This window comes from Penicillium arizonense, assembly GCF_001773325.1.
Source record: "Penicillium arizonense strain CBS 141311 chromosome Unknown PENARI_contig002, whole genome shotgun sequence".
Taxonomy (NCBI): Eukaryota; Fungi; Ascomycota; class Eurotiomycetes; order Eurotiales; family Aspergillaceae; genus Penicillium; species Penicillium arizonense.
The window spans coordinates 1,866,095-1,884,423 of NW_019173279.1; the positions used below are offsets into that span (position 1 = coordinate 1,866,095).

The 18,329-nt window shown below is 49.2% G+C and overlaps 4 protein-coding genes across 4 annotated transcripts; 2 read left to right on the forward strand and 2 right to left on the reverse strand.

Moving 5' to 3' along the window:
* PENARI_c002G00077 (uncharacterized protein) lies at window positions 1-5,878 on the forward strand (the record flags this gene model as incomplete). The annotated part of the gene is made up of 6 exons (XM_022627133.1): window positions 1-575; window positions 763-1,137; window positions 1,193-1,443; window positions 1,498-2,176; window positions 4,226-4,591; window positions 4,879-5,878. The coding sequence occupies 6 exons, from the start codon at window positions 1-3 to the stop codon at window positions 5,876-5,878; spliced, it is 3,246 nt and encodes a 1,081-aa protein (XP_022492739.1).
* Window positions 5,879-8,171: 2,293 nt separating this feature from the next.
* PENARI_c002G03468 (uncharacterized protein) lies at window positions 8,172-13,155 on the reverse strand (the record flags this gene model as incomplete). Its single annotated transcript, XM_022627371.1, has 8 exons — window positions 8,172-8,352; window positions 8,438-8,863; window positions 8,922-8,997; window positions 9,063-9,534; window positions 10,912-12,538; window positions 12,595-12,692; window positions 12,756-12,954; window positions 13,007-13,155. 8 exons carry the CDS (start codon window positions 13,153-13,155, stop codon window positions 8,172-8,174), a joined length of 3,228 nt encoding a protein of 1,075 aa, XP_022492722.1.
* A 329-nt stretch (window positions 13,156-13,484) lies between these two features.
* PENARI_c002G10610 (uncharacterized protein) lies at window positions 13,485-15,369 on the reverse strand (the record flags this gene model as incomplete). Its single annotated transcript, XM_022627858.1, has 6 exons — window positions 13,485-13,826; window positions 13,924-14,085; window positions 14,133-14,257; window positions 14,315-15,070; window positions 15,132-15,166; window positions 15,215-15,369. 6 exons carry the CDS (start codon window positions 15,367-15,369, stop codon window positions 13,485-13,487), a joined length of 1,575 nt encoding a protein of 524 aa, XP_022492560.1.
* Window positions 15,370-16,018: 649 nt separating this feature from the next.
* PENARI_c002G03808 (uncharacterized protein) lies at window positions 16,019-17,554 on the forward strand (the record flags this gene model as incomplete). Its single annotated transcript, XM_022627391.1, has 4 exons — window positions 16,019-16,102; window positions 16,174-16,646; window positions 16,702-16,804; window positions 16,856-17,554. The coding sequence occupies 4 exons, from the start codon at window positions 16,019-16,021 to the stop codon at window positions 17,552-17,554; spliced, it is 1,359 nt and encodes a 452-aa protein (XP_022492550.1).
* Window positions 17,555-18,329: the final 775 nt, after the last annotated feature.

An 18,329-nucleotide genomic window follows, 5' to 3' on the forward strand; every position in this document is an offset into this window, starting at 1 on the left:
ATGACTCCTCGACGCTCTTCTCGGGCTCGCACCTCCCAACCCTCCCCTGCCCTCATCCAACAGACCAACTCCTCCAGCTCCTCAAGTTCTACCCGTGAGAGGAGCACCCGATCGAACCACAAAAATGCCTCCCCTCACGAATCCTCTGGCCACCGGTCTCAGTCCATCGATGACGCTGAAAGCGGCTCAAAGGACCTCCCGCACACGCGGCAGCGCCAGCGCGCCCACGATGATGAAGACGAGGCACCTGGCGAAGAAGACGATGATGACCTAGAAGATGACGAGGAAGAGGTTACTCGGTGTCTCTGTGGTCAACAAGACTACCCAGGCTTGCCTCCTTCTCGTCGCGAGGCCCTCGGTCGCGGCACCATCAAACTGGAGTCGGTCCCAATACCCTCTGATCCCTCTGATGTCATGTCAGACGATATTGGGAGCATGTTCATTCAGTGCGATTTGTGCAAAGTGTGGCAACATGGTGGTTGTGTGGGAATCATGGACGAGGCAACGAGTCCTGACGAATATTTCTGCGAGGAGTGCCGGAAGGATTTACACAAAATCAAAGGCGAGCCTAATGGGTGAGTGGACAAATTCTGTTTCTCTGACTTCCTGCCATCATTTTCCTGTCTTTATTTTCTATCTGTCTCCCTGCCATGGTTGACCTCGCTCCTTGGAGGGGCTGCCTCTCAGTGGCAGCCTCGGGCAGGACCGCACTTTCATTCTATATACTCTACGTTACCGAGTATCATGCTGATGTCTTCCCAGATCACGATCCTCTACCTACCTACCAGTCGCTCCGGCGTCTTCGCCAACGCCGCCGCCGCCGCCACCCCCAGCACCGCCAGCACCAGCACCAGTACAAGCACCAACACCACCAGCCCCAGTGCAGGCGCCCTCTCCCGCCCCATCCTCCCGAGCATCCTCTAGAGAGACATCTCGGCGCTCTAAAGACCCAAAGTCGCGGAACAGTGAAGGCGCTTCCAACCCCAAGCGGCGGTCGACGATGAATAGTCGGGATGCTGCGTACGACGAAGAAGAGCTGATTCGACGCGCAATTGAGGAAAGCAAGGAAGATTCCAAGAGTAATCCAGATGAGACAATCATGCGTCGGACCAAACGAAGTCGGAGTGACAGTGTGACGTACGTATACCCAGGCTCAATGACATTCACTAGTTCATGACTGACGGGTACCCAGGAACAGAGAAGGATCAAAGCGTCCACGAACTGCCTCTCCGTCACCGACAGCTGTATCCAAGCATACTGCCTCCCACCCGCCGTCCGATGATGAGCAGAAGCAGAAGTCTGCAGTCAACGGTACTCGAAGACAGAGGGCCACTTCTCGAGGCCAGCTCGATAAGGAGCCCGCCAAAGACACCGACGAGGGCGAAGCAGAAGCTCCGGAGGCAGCGAATCGCCGGAAGGAACGGTCGAACCGCAAAGGAGAAGGTCAGTCACACAGTTTCAGGTTCGCAATTGATTGCTTGCTCACAACTATCACAGAATCCGAACATGAACCGGGATCTCCTACCAAGACTGTACCAATTGAACCCGAACCGACCCAAACAAGTCCCAATACCCCAACTCCTCAAGAGCCCACACCTGCTCGCCCGTCGACCCGCAAATCCGGTCGTCCCCCGGCGCGCCGCGGCCGTGTCGGACGAAACCAATATACGAAGGATCGAGACACAAATGGGAATGGAGTGGATCAGGGATATATGGCCAACTCGCCCCGCCGCGGTCAGTCACATGAAATCGGCGGCGACTCCCCGCGAGTTGGATACGCCGGGGTGAATGGCACACATCTCAACGGTGGGGAGTCTGGACGACCAAGCAAGCCACGGCACATGCACCCGCAGCGAACAACAATGAACGAGATGAAGCGCCGCGTAGCCGCCATCCTCGAGTTCATCTCGCGCATGCAAGTTGAAATGGCCGTCGCCGGCGAGAACTCCACGCCGACCAGCAACGGCGACCGCGCTCAAGGCCTCCTCCTAAAGAGCATGGTCGACCAAATCGACAGTGCGATGCCCTCGTCCCGCAGCGATGGCGGGGAGTCCGCGCCTGCAACGACTGACGGTGGCTACGGCGATACGTCGACGCACGACAAAGACTTCAAGGAACTCAGCAGCGTTGAGATGATGGACGTTCTCACGCGCCATCTGCTTAAGTGGCAGCAGGAGTACGGCAAGTTCGGGGAACGGTAGTGTTCCTGCTGTGCCACCTGCCCTCTTACCGCATGTGGTTTCTCTCGTCCCACTCTGTCATTGAGCTTGTCCCGCTACCCTGCGTCGCATCACGATACCCCTCTCTCAATCTGACTCGATTTGTCTGTTTTTCTCCAAGGCCACTGATGTACAATAGAACTCGCTTTCAGTTGTTGGTTTTTCTTCTCTGCTCTCTTTTGTTAGGAGATTGTGCGATTATCTCGCCTCATATCATATTATTCCATACCGGTCCGGCGTCATCTTCACATTGGATATCGAGATAGGCTGGATCATCTTGCTTTCTTGCTTGGTGACTCGGTCATTATATTTGTTCTACTCTATTCGGTGTATCTGGGTTTCCAATTTCCATCCATTGGTATGACACGCCGTTCGGTATAGTCATTCTTCTCAAGACTTCTTGCTTTTGTTTGCTTTTTGAGTGTTTGGGGCGCTGGTCTGTGGTGTTTTGGAAAAGTCAGGGCCTATATACGGCAATTTGTCTTTTGTGTAAGAAATTCTTTCTTTTTATAGTGGGAAAAATATCACTGCTCTTTTGTTCATTATAGAAAGTCGATGCCTAGTATTGTATGTTATATGTGGAGGCTGATTCTTACTGGATAGCTGATCTAATAACTCATGCAAGTCTGAAACTGGCCCACGCTCCCTGGAAGACTCGGAGTTAGCATTGGAATTATCACTCTGCCAAGAAACTCTTCACCTCTTATCCCATTCATCTGCATGCGACCGGGGTGCGTGATGATCATTCATCAGAGGCTAGCAGGGAAACTCTTCACCGGCTTTATTTAGTCGCCGATAAGTTAGCGTGTCAAATCCCGAGACTGTCGAAGTGAGCTCCAAGTCAAATTATGCATAGTGCGTCAGCAATGGAAGCAATGGATCAGCATGACCAGGGGCCCACATTGGGCACATCAATTGACCAGGCTTGCCGTGTGAATACAGTCACTGGAGTGCATTGAATCCAACGGCGATATTGAGATACCGTCCGGGCTAGAGACTCGGGATCGCCGTAAACAGCTCTCCATCACAGCGATCCCAGAGGTCCAGCCTCTCATATCGCAAAGTACGAATAATACACTCCCATGACCAATACCACGCCATTGCAGCTCCCAGCCTCGTTGTGATAAGAGGGTCTAGACACGGACTGCATGCGCTGGCGCCGAGTCCAGGAGGTGGTTGGGCTGGAGACAAGTGGCTGGGGATCCAAAAGAGGGTCCCAGGTCTCGGGGGGAGGATCTCGATGAATCACTTTCCGGTGGAGCAAAGTGCATGTATCGACAGTGTATTGCATGCTGGCAATTGTGTTGGCCATTGCTTCGGGTATGGGGCCAATTGCAACCAGACGAGTCGATCGCAATTTTCAGAGCAGACACAGGAAACCGGTAACCGCATAATAAACACAATCCCCCAGGCCGAGGGACATACTATCTCCGCACCACAAGAACCACAGAACCCCGTGTCCCATTGTACCGATGTGATGGAGCCAAACACGATCGGCGCCACGGGGGGACCCAGTGTCCGATTCGTCCCGGATGGTTGCTATGGCGACGGGTGACGATACGCGCTGGCCAGCCCCCTCCATGTGAACGGGGTCTGACGGTGTGTATTGAGCTCCGTATTGCATGGAGAGTGTACTAAGAACGATCAGGAAAGTCATTCAAAACGATTGGAATGCCAATTGAAGACGACTGCGTATAGTGTAGAAAGACCATTCAAATGAAATTATAACAAGGAGAGAAAGTGAACCTCGGTGATCAGCAGAACCCTAAACCGGCAAGGCGGCGTAAACAACCACAGGCATAAATAATCGTTGCACTCGCCAGCTGCGCCTTTCCTTTCCTTCTTCCCTTTCCATTCTTACATTCCAATCTTAAGCTTATCCCCCTCCATTCCATCCATCTTATCAAAGAAGATCCTTTCTTCTTACTTCTCCCCCCTCGAGAAAGACTTCCCCTCTAAGTCTTTTCTTGTCTAGTCTTTCGAGTTGTTTCACGACAGTTCGAAAGGCATTCGAGGAAAGTCCTCAAGTCCGGCAATCTGGACTTTGACGCCCGCGTTCCCATCCCCTTCAGTGTCTTCCCGTCGTCGTACCGGAGTGACGCTGTCTCTGAAACTACTCAAACGAGAGTAGAGGGAGAAGTCAATTTCGATCGTCCTTCGCGCGTCGAACGGGAAGATACTAAGGGTTCTGCTCCCCTTCCCGGCCCTCGTGTTCAAGGAAAGGAAGAGTTCGTGATCAAGGCAGAGCGTCCTCATTTCCAGGAAGAGCACCCTCCGTTCCAAGAGCGTCCTCAGTACCAAGAAGGCCCTCGCCAGGACTATTACCAGCGAACGGAAGAGTTCCAAGCCCCGCTTGAGATCTCTCGCACAAGGTACGTGTTTTGTTTACGAATTTACTGTTTTATTGTTACATTGTTTTACCTGTGTTCGGCCTGTTTTGGTTGGGCTGGAGAGCGCCACAGCTCCACAGCTCAGCTGGTGGAGTCACTATTTGTTGTGAGATCTCCTTTTCGGGTTTAGAGGCAATACGCATTTAGTCCCAGACTAAAATTACGTGTCAAAAAAACCCGGATCCACTTCAATTAGCGGTGACTGGCTGTTTTGTTTATTATGTTTCTGGTACCCGTGGAGCATGGGCTGACATCTTCCCTTCTTACAGCTACCCCAACTATCAACAGTCCTATTACCAGGACCGTACCCAAGTCTACGACCAGGTCAAGGAGAACCAACTCGACCTCACCGAGCGTGATATTCGTCGAAGCTTCGCTGCTGATCGTGCCCCTGTGTACGAATCCCTCCCCGTCGGTTCCTACTCTCAACGTGAAGGCTCCGCCTACGGCTTGCCCACTGCTGTCTACGACCGGCCCCGCCAGTCCCAGATAGAAGAGTACCAGTCCCAGGACTACCAATCCAACGACTACTACACTCGTGAGGCCCAGCCCTCCCGATCCCGTTACTCTCAGTCTTCGGCTCCCACCGAAGTCAAGGTCTCTCAATCCACCGTTCGTGAAACCACCCCAACTCGCAAGATGGGTTACTACGACGACGAGGGTCAGTACCACTCCTTCCGTCGCGGCGTTCAGCGCGCTGCCGACCACATCCTGCACCCCCACCACCACCACCACCATGAGCGCGAGGAAACTTACGCTGGCGAAGAACCTGCCCCCCAAGCAGCTGTCCGTATTGTCGAGCCCCGCAACCGCGGCACCGTTGGCGAGACCGTCCCCATCCCTTGCCACTTCATCCGCATTGGCGACATCCTGATCCTCCAGGGTCGCCCCTGCCAGGTCATCCGCATCTCGGTCTCCCCCCAGACCGGCCAGCACCGTTACCTCGGTGTCGACCTCTTCACCCGCAAGTTGCAAGAGGAGTCCAGCTTCGTCGCCAACCCCTCTCCCTCCGTGGTTGTCCAGACCATGCTCGGCCCCGTCTTCAAGACCTACCGTATCTTGGACCTCCGTGATGACAACCGCCTCGTCGCCATGACCGAGTCCGGTGATGTTAAGCAGGGTCTCGATGTCATCACCCAGGGCAGCCTCTTCAAGCGCATCAGCGATGCCTTCGCTGATGGCCGTGGCTCCGTCCGCGCCCTCGTCATCAACGACGGTGGCCGTGAGCTCGTCGTCGACTACAAGGTCATCCACGGCTCCCGCCTGTAAATTTTCCCTTGTGGATTATGATGAATAGTGTCTTATTTCTTAAGTTGTGTGATTTAATTTCCTTTGTATGACGATGCCTTCCAATGTCAATGATGTATGCAATCCCTTTTTGTGTGCTGGTGAAAACGTGAATCGGTTCCTCTGTACTCTTGGAATAGACTGCCATTCCCTTGTATCTAGTTCATAATGCATGCAGTAATCTGTGTCTATCTTGCCACTCTGTCCTTTTCACTAGTGTATTTTGTTTATTTTTGCCGTTTTGGGTCGGCAATGAAGGTGAAGTTGGGCCGAAATATATTTCTGCATGTGCCAAGCGGCATGTGATCCAACACTTTTTTCTCCTGATCTTGCGTATTTGTTTCACTGAGATGCCAATGAGAGTACTATGCTTGTGCACACTATTTCTAAGTAATAAAACAATGGAATTGGCTTCACGTTTTATGAAAGACAGCTACAATGCCCGAAGTCGGGTTTCACACTACCTTTGAGCTACGTCCCCTTCCAATTCACATACAATACCAATTCCATCAACCCAATCCTAGCCTGCATGCATATATACATTCTGCGCCTTAAAACTTGCAGCATATCCTTGTTTGTGGTAATCCATAAGATTCATTACGACAATTCTAGACCTTTCTGTTCTGATACGGTTTGTCGTTTCGTGTTTTTTATGTGTTTCTCGATACATGTATTCAGTATTCGGTTCCTATTATTTTACTCTAAGCTACCTTGGAACTCGTGGCTTGATTGCCTGTTCTGTTTTTCTGGCTCGTGGTAAGGGTGGAGGACCCTTGTGCTAATGACGTCTGTCCTAACTCCATGGCCAAACGTAGCACTTGGCCTAATTACGTAGAGTATAATCAGACAATTCTTCTACAGCTGTTGATTTATATATTGTTCATATATATCACTTGGACATTTGGTTTGTAACGCTAATTATTGTCCCTGCGCTCGAGTGATATATATCCACAAAAGTGAGTCTCTCCACGCTCGAACATCATCTACTTCCTGTCCCGTTCTTGTGTATTGCTGCTCTATCTACCTTAAACTATTCTCCAGCTATCAAATTGGTTAAAATATGAGATATGACACACCAATACCATTCATTGACAGCAATAAGGGACAGAACAAAATCTAAATATCCTACGACAGACCAAGCATATGTTCATAGATAATCTCGGCATATGGTTAGGGCGGTGTATGCATCCTGATCTCTATTCAGTAGCCTCTACTTTAGATTAGATATGCTAGAGCGGTATTGCTTAAGTTTACCCTCTGTTCATATAACCACAGTGATACTTGCCCAGCCAAGCTGTTCAGATGTAGTCTCCACTGCGAAATAATTGGCCTATGATCCCTGAACTTCCACTTCAAAGTTGAACAAGGAAATAAGGATACTACGGTCAGTTTTGAGATATATAAATCTTTAGCATGTCATGGTACCGCGGTTGAGATGAGGCTCCAACAATCTTGTGCCTAGATCACGAGGTGTCAACACTAAACAAGTGGCAACAGGAAACCCTAGCAGCCCTGGAGCCGAGGGCAAGCTTGACAAGTTTCAGTCAAATATTCCTGCTATCATACTCCAACAGACTGTACATCCCGTTGAACTCAAGTCCTTCGACCAACCCAATCAATCATCCTCCACATTCTTAAACGCCTCCTCCCCTGTACCTGGCTCGGTACCGGGGAAATCGGAACCCGCCCCCGGGAACTTCCCAGACCTAAAGTCATCCGATGGAGCGGAATGCGGACGGTCTGTTACATGTACAGTATTTGATCTGTACATACGTTGCAGACATTCCGCAAGGGGCGCGTGATCTACGCTGCTTTCCCCTCTTATTTCTTCTCGAAAGCTTTCGAGGTCGGGGGTCTATTGTGTCGATGATGATATCTTACTGTATACAGGGTCCAGGCCCAGATCCAGGGGTGCGGGTCTAGATCGGAGTTGGCTTTAACTTTGTGGAGATATAAGTGGACTAACTCGGTTGACTCTCCACATACCTTCGGATGATCGCTGAGTACTGTAACTGGCTCTTAAGATCTCTGTATGTTCGAGAACTAGATGTAATCACCACTGTATTGTTCCTTAAATTAAAGGAACCAACTCCATATGTGATGAAAATGATAGAAATCCCAATTTCGAAGAACATTTTTGGCTTATGAAAAGACACTCATGTCTCAGAAAACAAAGTTAATCGGTGGTCTATCGCATCCATAAGCAATTCCGTACATAATGCAATGATGAGAGTATAAAGCTAGAGACAAAGCATATCATGTTTTTGTAAAGAGCTTAGGTCACAGTGTACCCGCCATCAACGCGAAGCTCCGCACCAGTAATGTACTTAGACGCATCGCTAAGCAGGAAAGTCACGGCGCCCATCAAATCCTCAGGTGTACCCATCTTTCCAGCGGGGATAAGAGAAGTCCACTTATCGCGGAGTTGGGGGTTCTCGTCGAGAATTTTGCGGGTACTACAGACGAAGAAAAACCAACTGTTAGCAAATATCTCCAAAAATAATAGGCTGGAGGGGCTCAATTGACGATTGGATCACTTACAGAGCAGTCAGCATGTAGCCAGGACTAATACAGTTAACACGAATATCATGGCCAGCCCACTCCACAGCAAGCGAAGCAGCTAGATGGCGCACAGCGGCCTTAGCTGCGTTATACGGAGCCTGGGGCTGAGGGACGTTGACGATGGCACCGGACATGGAGCCGATCATGACGATGCTACCCGGGGCCTTGCGTTCCATGAGATGCTTGGCGACGCCGATGGCGAAGAGGTAGGTTCCATCTACATTGACGCCCCATAGCTTCTGCATACGATCGAAGGGGTAGTTGATAGCGTCGAAGTTCTCGGTGAAGCCGGCTGAGGTGACTAGGTTGTCGATTTGGCCGTGCTTGGCTAGCACTTCGGTTAGGGCGGCGTTTACTGAGTCTGGGTTTGCGACGTCGGCGTAGTGGGCTGTGACTGTGGGCATACTTTCATTGGTGTTAGCTAATGTGTTGAGCTTGTGATGGTGAATTGGGATGTACATACTCGGTGTCCTCGATACCCGGGTTCTCCTTTCTGAATTGATCAATAAGCGACTGGGCAGCTGTCACAGCTTCGTCCTCTGCGTGGAAGTTAGCATAACTTTTGTTTCACAGTGGATTCTGCGGTGATCATATCAAGACATACTGTTAAGATCAACAATAGCTAAATCAGAGCCCGAAGCAACAAGACCCTGTCCCATAACAAGCCCCAAGCCTCGAGCACCACCAGTAACCATGCTAACCTTTTTCTCCAGCGAGAATTGAGCTAGGGTACGCTTAAAGTGCATACCACCACGGCCCTGGACAACCGGCTGGGCGGGCATCTCGCTGTCGGGAGGGTATTCGATATGAACGCTCTCATCGGTACGAGCGAACTGACCCTCATGCTCTCCGGATGCACCTTCCGGAGCTCTAGTTGTAGCAGCTTCAATAGGGTCGTTTGAGGGGTCATTGCTTTTCTTGTGGAGAGCGGGAGTATAAGACAGGGGCCGAGCGAAGGCTGCAGCTGGCCGCGAAGCTGCAAACGCGGCGGGACGAGCTGTGTTTAGAGCCTTGAAGGCAGTGCGAGCGACTGTTGGTTTGAACATTGTGAAGGGCTCAGCATCAGATGTACTGAGCTGTGAGTGTTAGGGAGCTTTTGTAGGGATGCAATGGATGTACAGGGAAAAAATCTGGGGATAAGGGTGTTATGGTCGCTAGGGAGAGCTGATCCAGGGGATGGGGACGGTTTTTAAAACGAAAGCAGGTCATCGGAGCTCCAAATTTTATTTTATCCCCGGAGGAGGACCCCCAAGGAGCTGGGGAATGTGACAATTGCGGTGAAAGGAGGACCAATAGATGGAGGCCATGCCAGGTGAACAATTGAGTTAAGAATTCGTGTATCTACTTTTAGTAGAAATTTACGAGTAATATCAGAATTTAGCTGTAAATGAGGCGAGGTGATGTCAGCCGATCGGATCTACGTGGGGCGTTGCTTTGGTGTTTCGTGCTGTTATAGGGTGTTGGGACCCCTCGATTTAGCTATTTGTTGCTCTTATCCCTTTAGCTTCTTGGCTATTTGTTTTCTTACTTTGTGGATTTTTGCAATTAGATAACCACCCGGTCTATATCCGTAAACCAACACCCCAATGCTCTATCTCCCTCAGGTACTTAGGTACTTTTGCGAAACAGAGATGTGCATGGAAAGGGACCAGTCACTTCCTGCATTTCGGGGGGTAACACGGCCGCCTTTGCCGCTGATACCTCAGCAACTGCTCTGTGATCATATTTGTGTCATGCAGTACGCATTTCGCCACCGGTAATATTGTTGGACCAGTACTCGGTGAACAAGTTGAGAACACTTATAGATATGGCATAGTGCAATAGCAAGTAGTATAGCGTCGAGGTTCCCCTCAAGTGGCGATTCTATCAATGACGACGTTGTCACTCTGGGGTATCCGGTTCCACATGTGGAGAACTTGCTTGTCCTGCTCCACTGTAACTATACATGTACAAACATCCTGTCCACGAATTCTTGTTCGGGATAATGCATCTAATCTGAGATTTGTCTAGACAAGATCATCGCTAAGCTACCCCACTGATCGTGCGGGTCCAAGATTGTCAGAACATTTATGTCGCATCCTCATAACCCGTACAAACACGAATAACAAACAAAACCTCCAAAACATAAGAACCCAGTTAGTCGCTATTTTCAGCACCGGCGAATTCAACCAGCGGTGTTCCGCTTTTGCATTGGTCCTGCAAGGTACATGTTAGTCAGCGGTCCTCAAATTTCGAAGCTTGTTCGTCTGTTCTCTCTTTGGGGTCTCCAAGGACACAAGTGAAAGTCAGGGCCATAGGGGAGCCACAACAAGTAATAATACAACACAAGGATCTAGACGCCAGGTAATTGCAAAACATCTAGAAACAAAACAAACAGAAAGCAGCAAAAGAAAAACAAACAGGGTCACGGGGTGAAGGATTATACGGGCAAGGGGGAAGGGCGCGTGACTTACTCCTTGTCGGTGCACTACCCGGGCAATAGTGCCCCGTTGTGGGCTGCGGATCACTGTTTCCATCTTCATGCTTTCAATAACCACCAGTGGCTGGTCTTTCTCCACCACATCGCCCGCCTGTACCTCCACGCGTAAAATTTTACATGGCATCGGGGCCAGAACGCTGTTAGTAACATCCTTCATCCCAAGGGCCTTCTCCATCCACTTGGCTCGGGGCACGGTGAGCCGGTATTGAGTTCCTCGCTGGAAAACGATAATGGTGTCCTCGTCCCGGATGACAGTTGTGTCCAGCCGAGTGTGCGCGAAAAAGGAGGTAACAATGTGCGACGACGCATCCATGTGGCTTACTACTTGCTCGAAGACTCGTCCGCCGACCTCCACATTGAAGGTGTCATCTGCGGTTTGCTGCACCCGCACATTGAATGTGGAGCCGTCGCTAGACCCGGGGCCTGCAGTCTCTGTGAATGACAGTTGTCGCTCTTGGTAGCTAGGGGTGAAGCCCACGGCTGACCCTGCGACACCGGCAGATTGGGGCATTCGCGAGCCGATGTCGCGGTGTAGGCATGCCAATGCGACTTGCGCCAGAACTTCTTCCTCGATGATCTTCGGAGCAAATAACTCCTTACGGTGTTTCTCAATGTAGCCAGTCTCAACATCACCGGCGATAAAATCAGGGCTCTTGCAGATGGTCTTTAGGAACTCAATGTTGGTCACGGGGCCTGCAACTTCATACTGCTCCAGAGCAGCGGCTAGTTTTCGAAGAGCCTCCTCGCGGTTCGCGCCTCGAACAATCAGTTTGGAGATCATGGGATCGTAGTGTGCTGAGACATCATCTCCTTCCACAAAGCCAGCATCAATGCGGATGTCATCCGAAGTCACGGGGGTTCGCACATGGAGAAGACGTCCCGAGTCAGGGATGAATCCTTGCTCTGGGTTCTCGGCGTAGATCCGGGCCTCGATGCCATGCCCACTCTGGGCGATCCGTTCTTCTACTTCCTCCTGTGTAAGGGGTAGCTTGGCTCCTTCAGCCACCAGAATCTGCCAGTGAACAAGGTCCTGCCCGGTGACCATCTCGGTTACGGGATGCTCCACCTGCAGACGGGTGTTCATTTCCATGAAGTAGAATTCACCACTGTCGTTATCGAAAATGAACTCGACGGTTCCAGCACCCTCGTAGCCAACTGCCAATGCAGCGGATCGGGCCTTGGCCCAGAGGTCCTTTCTTGTAACATCGGGAAGATGAGGCGCCGGTGACTCCTCTAGAATCTTCTGGTGTCGACGTTGGATACTGCAGTCTCGCTCTCCCAAAGCAACTGAATTGCCGTGCTTGTCAGCGAATACCTGGACTTCGATATGGCGAGGCGTAGTGATGTATTTCTCCACCAGCACATTGTCGTCTCCAAAGGAGTTCATTGCTTCTGATTTCGCCGACTCGAGCTGAGCCTGGAATTCAGCTTTGGAGCTGGCAATGCGCATTCCTTTACCACCACCTCCTTTGATGGCCTTGATGAGCACTGGATATTTGATCTGATCCGCCTGCTCCTCGAGAAAGGCCGGGTCTTGATTATGGCCGTGGTAGCCGGGTACACATGGGACACCTGCGGCAGTCATAATTTCTTTGGATCGGCTATAGGATTAAACTATCAGTATATGAGCACCCAAAAAAAGGGCTTTTGTACGAACCTCTTATCTCCCATATCCTCAATGGCCTTGTACGGAGGGCCGATGAATACTAAGCCGGCCTCGGTACATTTTCGCGCGAATGCAGAATTCTCACTCAGCTAGTCATCACGATTTCTGTAAGTATTCATTCCTCCGAACCTCACTATGCAGGAGAAACTCACAAAGCCATAGCCGGGATGTATGGCTTGACATCCCTCCTTCTTTGCAATTTCGATGATCCTGTCGCCATCAAGATATGCGGACACGGAACCTAGATTAAAAGCAAAGGGAGAGCTCAATGCATGCTGAGCCCGACTATCCGGGTCGGTGTAGAGGGTTGTCACGCGGATGCCACGATCCGCAGCAGTACGTCCAACACGACTAGCAGGCCGTTAGCAACGCCAATCCCATATAATTTCCGGGCAAAACATACAGAGCGATCTCGCCTCGGTTAGCAATGAGAATTGAATCTAAGGACTTCGTGTTCGGTGTATTGGTGGCTGACGATACAGCTCGCGTTGTCCTGCGGGCCGCAGTCGGGGTTAAGCGGGGAGTAATGCGGAGAAGGGATGAGAGCGTCATGACGGTGTGTGGAAGGCAGACTTTCGGCTGCCACGAGTGTATTCACAGGAAGTGATATGGGTCAAGGGTCATGATCGAGGTTTCTTGAAGAGATCAAATAAAGACTGGGGAATGCGAGGGACTTGAAGCTCTTCTTATTGAGCCGACGCAAAGCGAGATTGCGGGGAAAGCCGAGCATGACATAATCACCCGCATTTGGCCTCGCCTGAGAAATATGCATTGCAATTTGACTAACGTTACAGCCAACACTAAAATCCCGAGACATAAGATATTTCTTGTTGTAAGGTCAATCTTGAGGTATGTTGAAGCTAGAGGACTAAGTTATTATCTCATACTGCTTTCGTATCAACCTCCACTCTTGTCTCCTTCTCTCTCAAGAACTGATCTTGTTCCAAACGACTCTTCTTTAGATCAACTCCAATGAACAAGATTGCAAAGCTCAACACGCTAAGCCCAAATAGAAAATAGAAAGGCGTGGATACATTGCCAGAAGGAGTAGCATCGATGATGGCACTGGAGACAAGAGGTCCAATGAACGAGGATGTTTTACCGACGATACTGAATAGACTGAAGAACAGGAACTCATAACCCCGGGGTGTTACCTCGGAGATCATAATCTGGGAGTAGCTGTACCACGGACAAATAAACAGCCCATAGAAAGCTTGGTAAACCTAGATTAATTTATTAGCATGAGCCTATGTCCAGTATCAAGGCCCAGTTCCCTTTTTCCTCCGGGCACGAAATCAGTCAAAGACAGAATTTACTTACCCATACTTCCCACACATGATGGAATCCAAACTTATCGGTCCAAATGCCTATCATACCCCAGCCATCAAGTAAGACAATGCCAATTGCAATAGCATTAAACATAGTTTTTGTCCCTAATTTGTATCGCTGTTGAATAGCCCAAAATAGATAAATCCCAACAGCCTGAAGTGGGTTAGAAGGTGTATTCAAACGGATCAGATGCAACATACTTGAGCTGCGATTCCCACAATCAGGAGATATGTCAGCTGCAGTGTATTATACGCCACTAAGCTGTTTTGTAATGTGCTGACCACAGTGACTGTAGTATTCAATGAATCACCCAATAAAAAGTAGCCTTAGAGTGCTCGTCAGCTTGAGCAGTCACAGATGGATAATAGGAAGATTTTCTCACCGATAAGATAGAGCAGGCTCTGCTTTAGCTTCCACACTTGGCTCATTGTATAATAAAGCTGTGACAAGCCTGCCATGACAATATTCCGAGACCCAGGGTCTTGGCCCGGCCGCCGCTTCTCTAAGAAGAACCACGGCAATGAGACAAGTAGCCAGACACCGCTGGCAAAAGCAATAAGGACACTTATGCCCCAGTTATTCTTTGCATCACTGGCGTTGACATCGACGCCAAACATGATACCAACGATAATGGCAAGGATGACAATCTCGGAAAGGGACTGAATATAGAAGGCAGTATTCGCAAGCTGGCTCCTTTTCATCGTATCGGCGAAATCATATTCTTCACGCGAGATATTGCCGGCGGCAAAATCATCGGACTTTTGTCTCATCTTAGCAGTATTACGTGCAAGTGATGGGAAAGCAGCAGTCCAAAAAGTCAGGGTAGTTTGATAGGCAATAAGACCAACGATATAGAGGCCAACCCCAATCTGCCATTTATCCGCCGTATGGACGCCCAGCCAGGCAAATCCCAGTGCGTAGGCAATAACAGAAAGCACAATGAGGATGTTTGGTCGCCAATTGCCAAAATCAGCGAAACTTCCTATCACGAGAAAGATCACTATCTGGATCGCGAACGAGATGCCATTGCAAAGTAGGACTATACTTTCGGTGGATCTGAATTTTCCCGCAAAGAGAAGTCCATTCGCATCCCCTGCTGCTTGATAGAGAAGATTCTGGAAGGCAGTTGGAGCGAAGTCTGGAGATTGTTATTAGAATATTTCCCACACGGGAAGTGAAGTCCACCAAGTGATACGCACTGAACAAAGACAATCCGTTATTGCCGATGTAGTAGCTACAGATACTTTAGCCATGTCACCTTACATGTTTGTAGACAACGCACGCATAATAAGCCCAGATTTCCCACTTAGTAGCGAGGTACCGGTCATCAATTTGACCAAATGTCGTGTCGTTCGTGTCCGCATTCAAGGTGAGTTGGTCGACGGCCGGTGGCTTGGCTTTGGAATCATCACGAGATGATGGATGATCGGCAGCCATGATGAATGCCAGAAAGGTTACTACTGCAAAAAAGGGTAGGACGACCAAAGGGTTGGGTTTTCCATCGACAAAGAGATTGTATTTCAATGCGTAAATTGTATGACTGTGCTCGTTCTAAACTGCTGTCATATCTTCCCCGAAATTCAAAGAACGAATCTCAGTTTCTCTTCTTATCAAGCCAAGGGATTGCTTGTAGATAAGAAGGAGAAGTAGATAAGCATTGAGTTACCTTTCGGCAGATACGAAGATCTGTAGGAGTATCCAAATAGAGGCGGCGGGGAAGCCGCTTTGCAGGTTGAATTGCGGAGAAAGGGAACATTGGCAGCTCACGAGGACATATCAGCTCGCAGGAAATGAAACGATGTGGAGCGGAAACTCCTGAAAGTGGATATGCGATCCGACTACACACTCGGGACAGAACTTCCTAGATAGGCATGGTGGATTCTGGTCGAAGCGCATTGAGTCAATATTCACTGAGTAACTAGAGCTTCGGCCGTGCCGACTATTTAGAAATTCGTTGGCGTGCACTCCTTTCTCTTCTCTTTTCTACTTTAAAGCGTTACCGGTCCTGTTGTCTGCCAGACCAAGGGGTATTGGAAAGCCCATGAAGATTGACTTGTAATTATCTGGTCAACATATTATACGCATTATGAATCCTTTGAAATTGGTAAAGAGATGGAGCTGGGGCTCTACCAAGGGGCCTGAAGAGAAAGAAGAGACCTTTGACCCAAAAGTATGTGCATCCAAGCGCAATTTGATTTAAAGCTCGAAATGAATTGGAATATCTAAGATTTGGCCCAATAGGTGCATCTCGATTACACACCACCTTCAAAGAAAATCACACTGGAAGACTTACTTTTGAAGCAAAGCCCAACTGCATCCCCAATTGCAGGCACAGTGCCATTTCCCCTGTTGTCATCCGAAGGAGTGAGAGCCTATCGAAGGGCGTTGTTTCAAAAAGATGTCATTGATAAATGTGCAAGCTCTCCATTCCCAGGGACCTTGGTCCTCCGCGATGCGGTCAAACAGTCAAAGTTCATCAATGACTTTTGGACACATCCCGAGACTATGAGGATAGTCTCCGAAGCAGTCGATGTACCTTTGGAGATTGTGATGCCCACGGAAATAGGACACACCAACATTCAAGTTGAGGGGACTACCATCCCGGAAATGGCTCGTAATCTCAAAGTTGAGCCATCGCTGGAAAAAGTTGAGTTGAGTGCCGAAGACCGAGCGTATGATCCGTTGAAAGATGCTAGTGCTATCATTCCGTGGCAGTCAGTTTCTCATTTGGTTAATCTTATCTGATACACAGAGCTAACTCGACTGCAGTTACGACTCTTATCCTTACGTGTGCGTCATGATGTTGAGTGAAACAGAGGGGATGATTGGGGGAGAGACTTATATTAAAAAAGGTGATGGAGAATCTCAAAAGGTATGTGGATCTGATACAATATACAAAGTAACGAATCTAAACATTTTGTAGGTCGAGGGACCTCAAATCGGCCATGCAGTGATGCTCCAAGGCGGCGAAGTTCGACACTTAGCTGCTCGCGCAAAGGGCGTGAAAGAACGCATATCTACCATCACTTCATACCGATCGAAGGTGCCGAATATCTACGACTCCAGCTACATGACGAATGTTCGACCATATGCGGATATGAACACCATGTATCCCGAATGGACCAACTATCGTCTACGAAAATTAAGAGACGAGCTTACCCACTACCTGGATAGGACAGAGAAAGAACAAAATTTTACCCAAGCAACAGAGGAAGTGCAAGACCTTATAAACAATCAGATTGAATATCTGCAACGAACTTCCCGACAGATGGTCGACCCTGAATACTCGCAACGTCTTGTCAAAGAATATGGAAAGCCCGCATACTACGATGCACCCAGGATTTGGCAAACCGTTCGAACCTTGCCAAGCTTTGAAGAACTCGCGTTTTCTACAGACGACGAGCGAAAGTGGAGACCGGATAGTGGGTATTGGATGGACTTGCAGAAATCGATGGAGACAATTCGTCGGGGCAAGCCTCTTCAAAGTGTTCTTGGAACCGGTGTATGGGATCAAACGAAAAGGTATTATATGGGGGATGAGCTTTTACGCCAGGGACTCAATGAGGTTTTCCTGGATTGGCTGGGATGTACGGGATTGTGGGAGGTGTATGGCAAACTTTAATGGTCGAGAAAGACAACGATGAAACGATATTGGCTGAGTGTCTGCTATGTATATAATGAGTTTTATGGAATCAAATTGCTGATCTATCATCGCTTACCCGGTGTGTACATGATTATTGCCGTATTCGGGTAGCACGGAGATATCATCGCAGACGCGGACATGAAACTTCTGTGACGGACTTTGATATAGATCAGCAATATTCTAGGAAGAAATGTACAACTTGGGTCGAATTCCACAGATGTTCGGAAAGGAGGACGCGCTACTCTCTGGAAATTGTTTTCTCCTAAAACGGCGAACATTGAAGCAATAAGCTGTGGGCTTTGACATGCGCTTCATCAAACCACTGCTTCTCCTTAAAGCTGGATGTATATCACTGTCAATGCACTTCTTGAAGCAAACTGCGTTCTAAACGGGTCCCGCAATGGATTGGTCCCGCCATGTCAAGTTCTACTTCTATATTTACCATCACGTCGTCTGAATTACATCGGCTGTTGCTGAAGCCCAGCAGATCCTCAATAACAAACGTGGGCGTAATAGGAGATAGTCGGCTATGCAGGTATCATTTCTATAGAGTTATAGGGGTGCAACACAATCTACAGATATCTACAGAGACAGAAATGAAGATGATATAGTATTTCAACTGGTGTTCTGTCACTGAACAATCCGAAAGAGAGGTGCCATGCCCTCTCTCGAACCACGCAGCAACCTATCTAATCCCTTGTCTTTCAAGTTTGGGGCCTCGTTAAAACCAACTGAAGTGAACCCATTTGGGAGC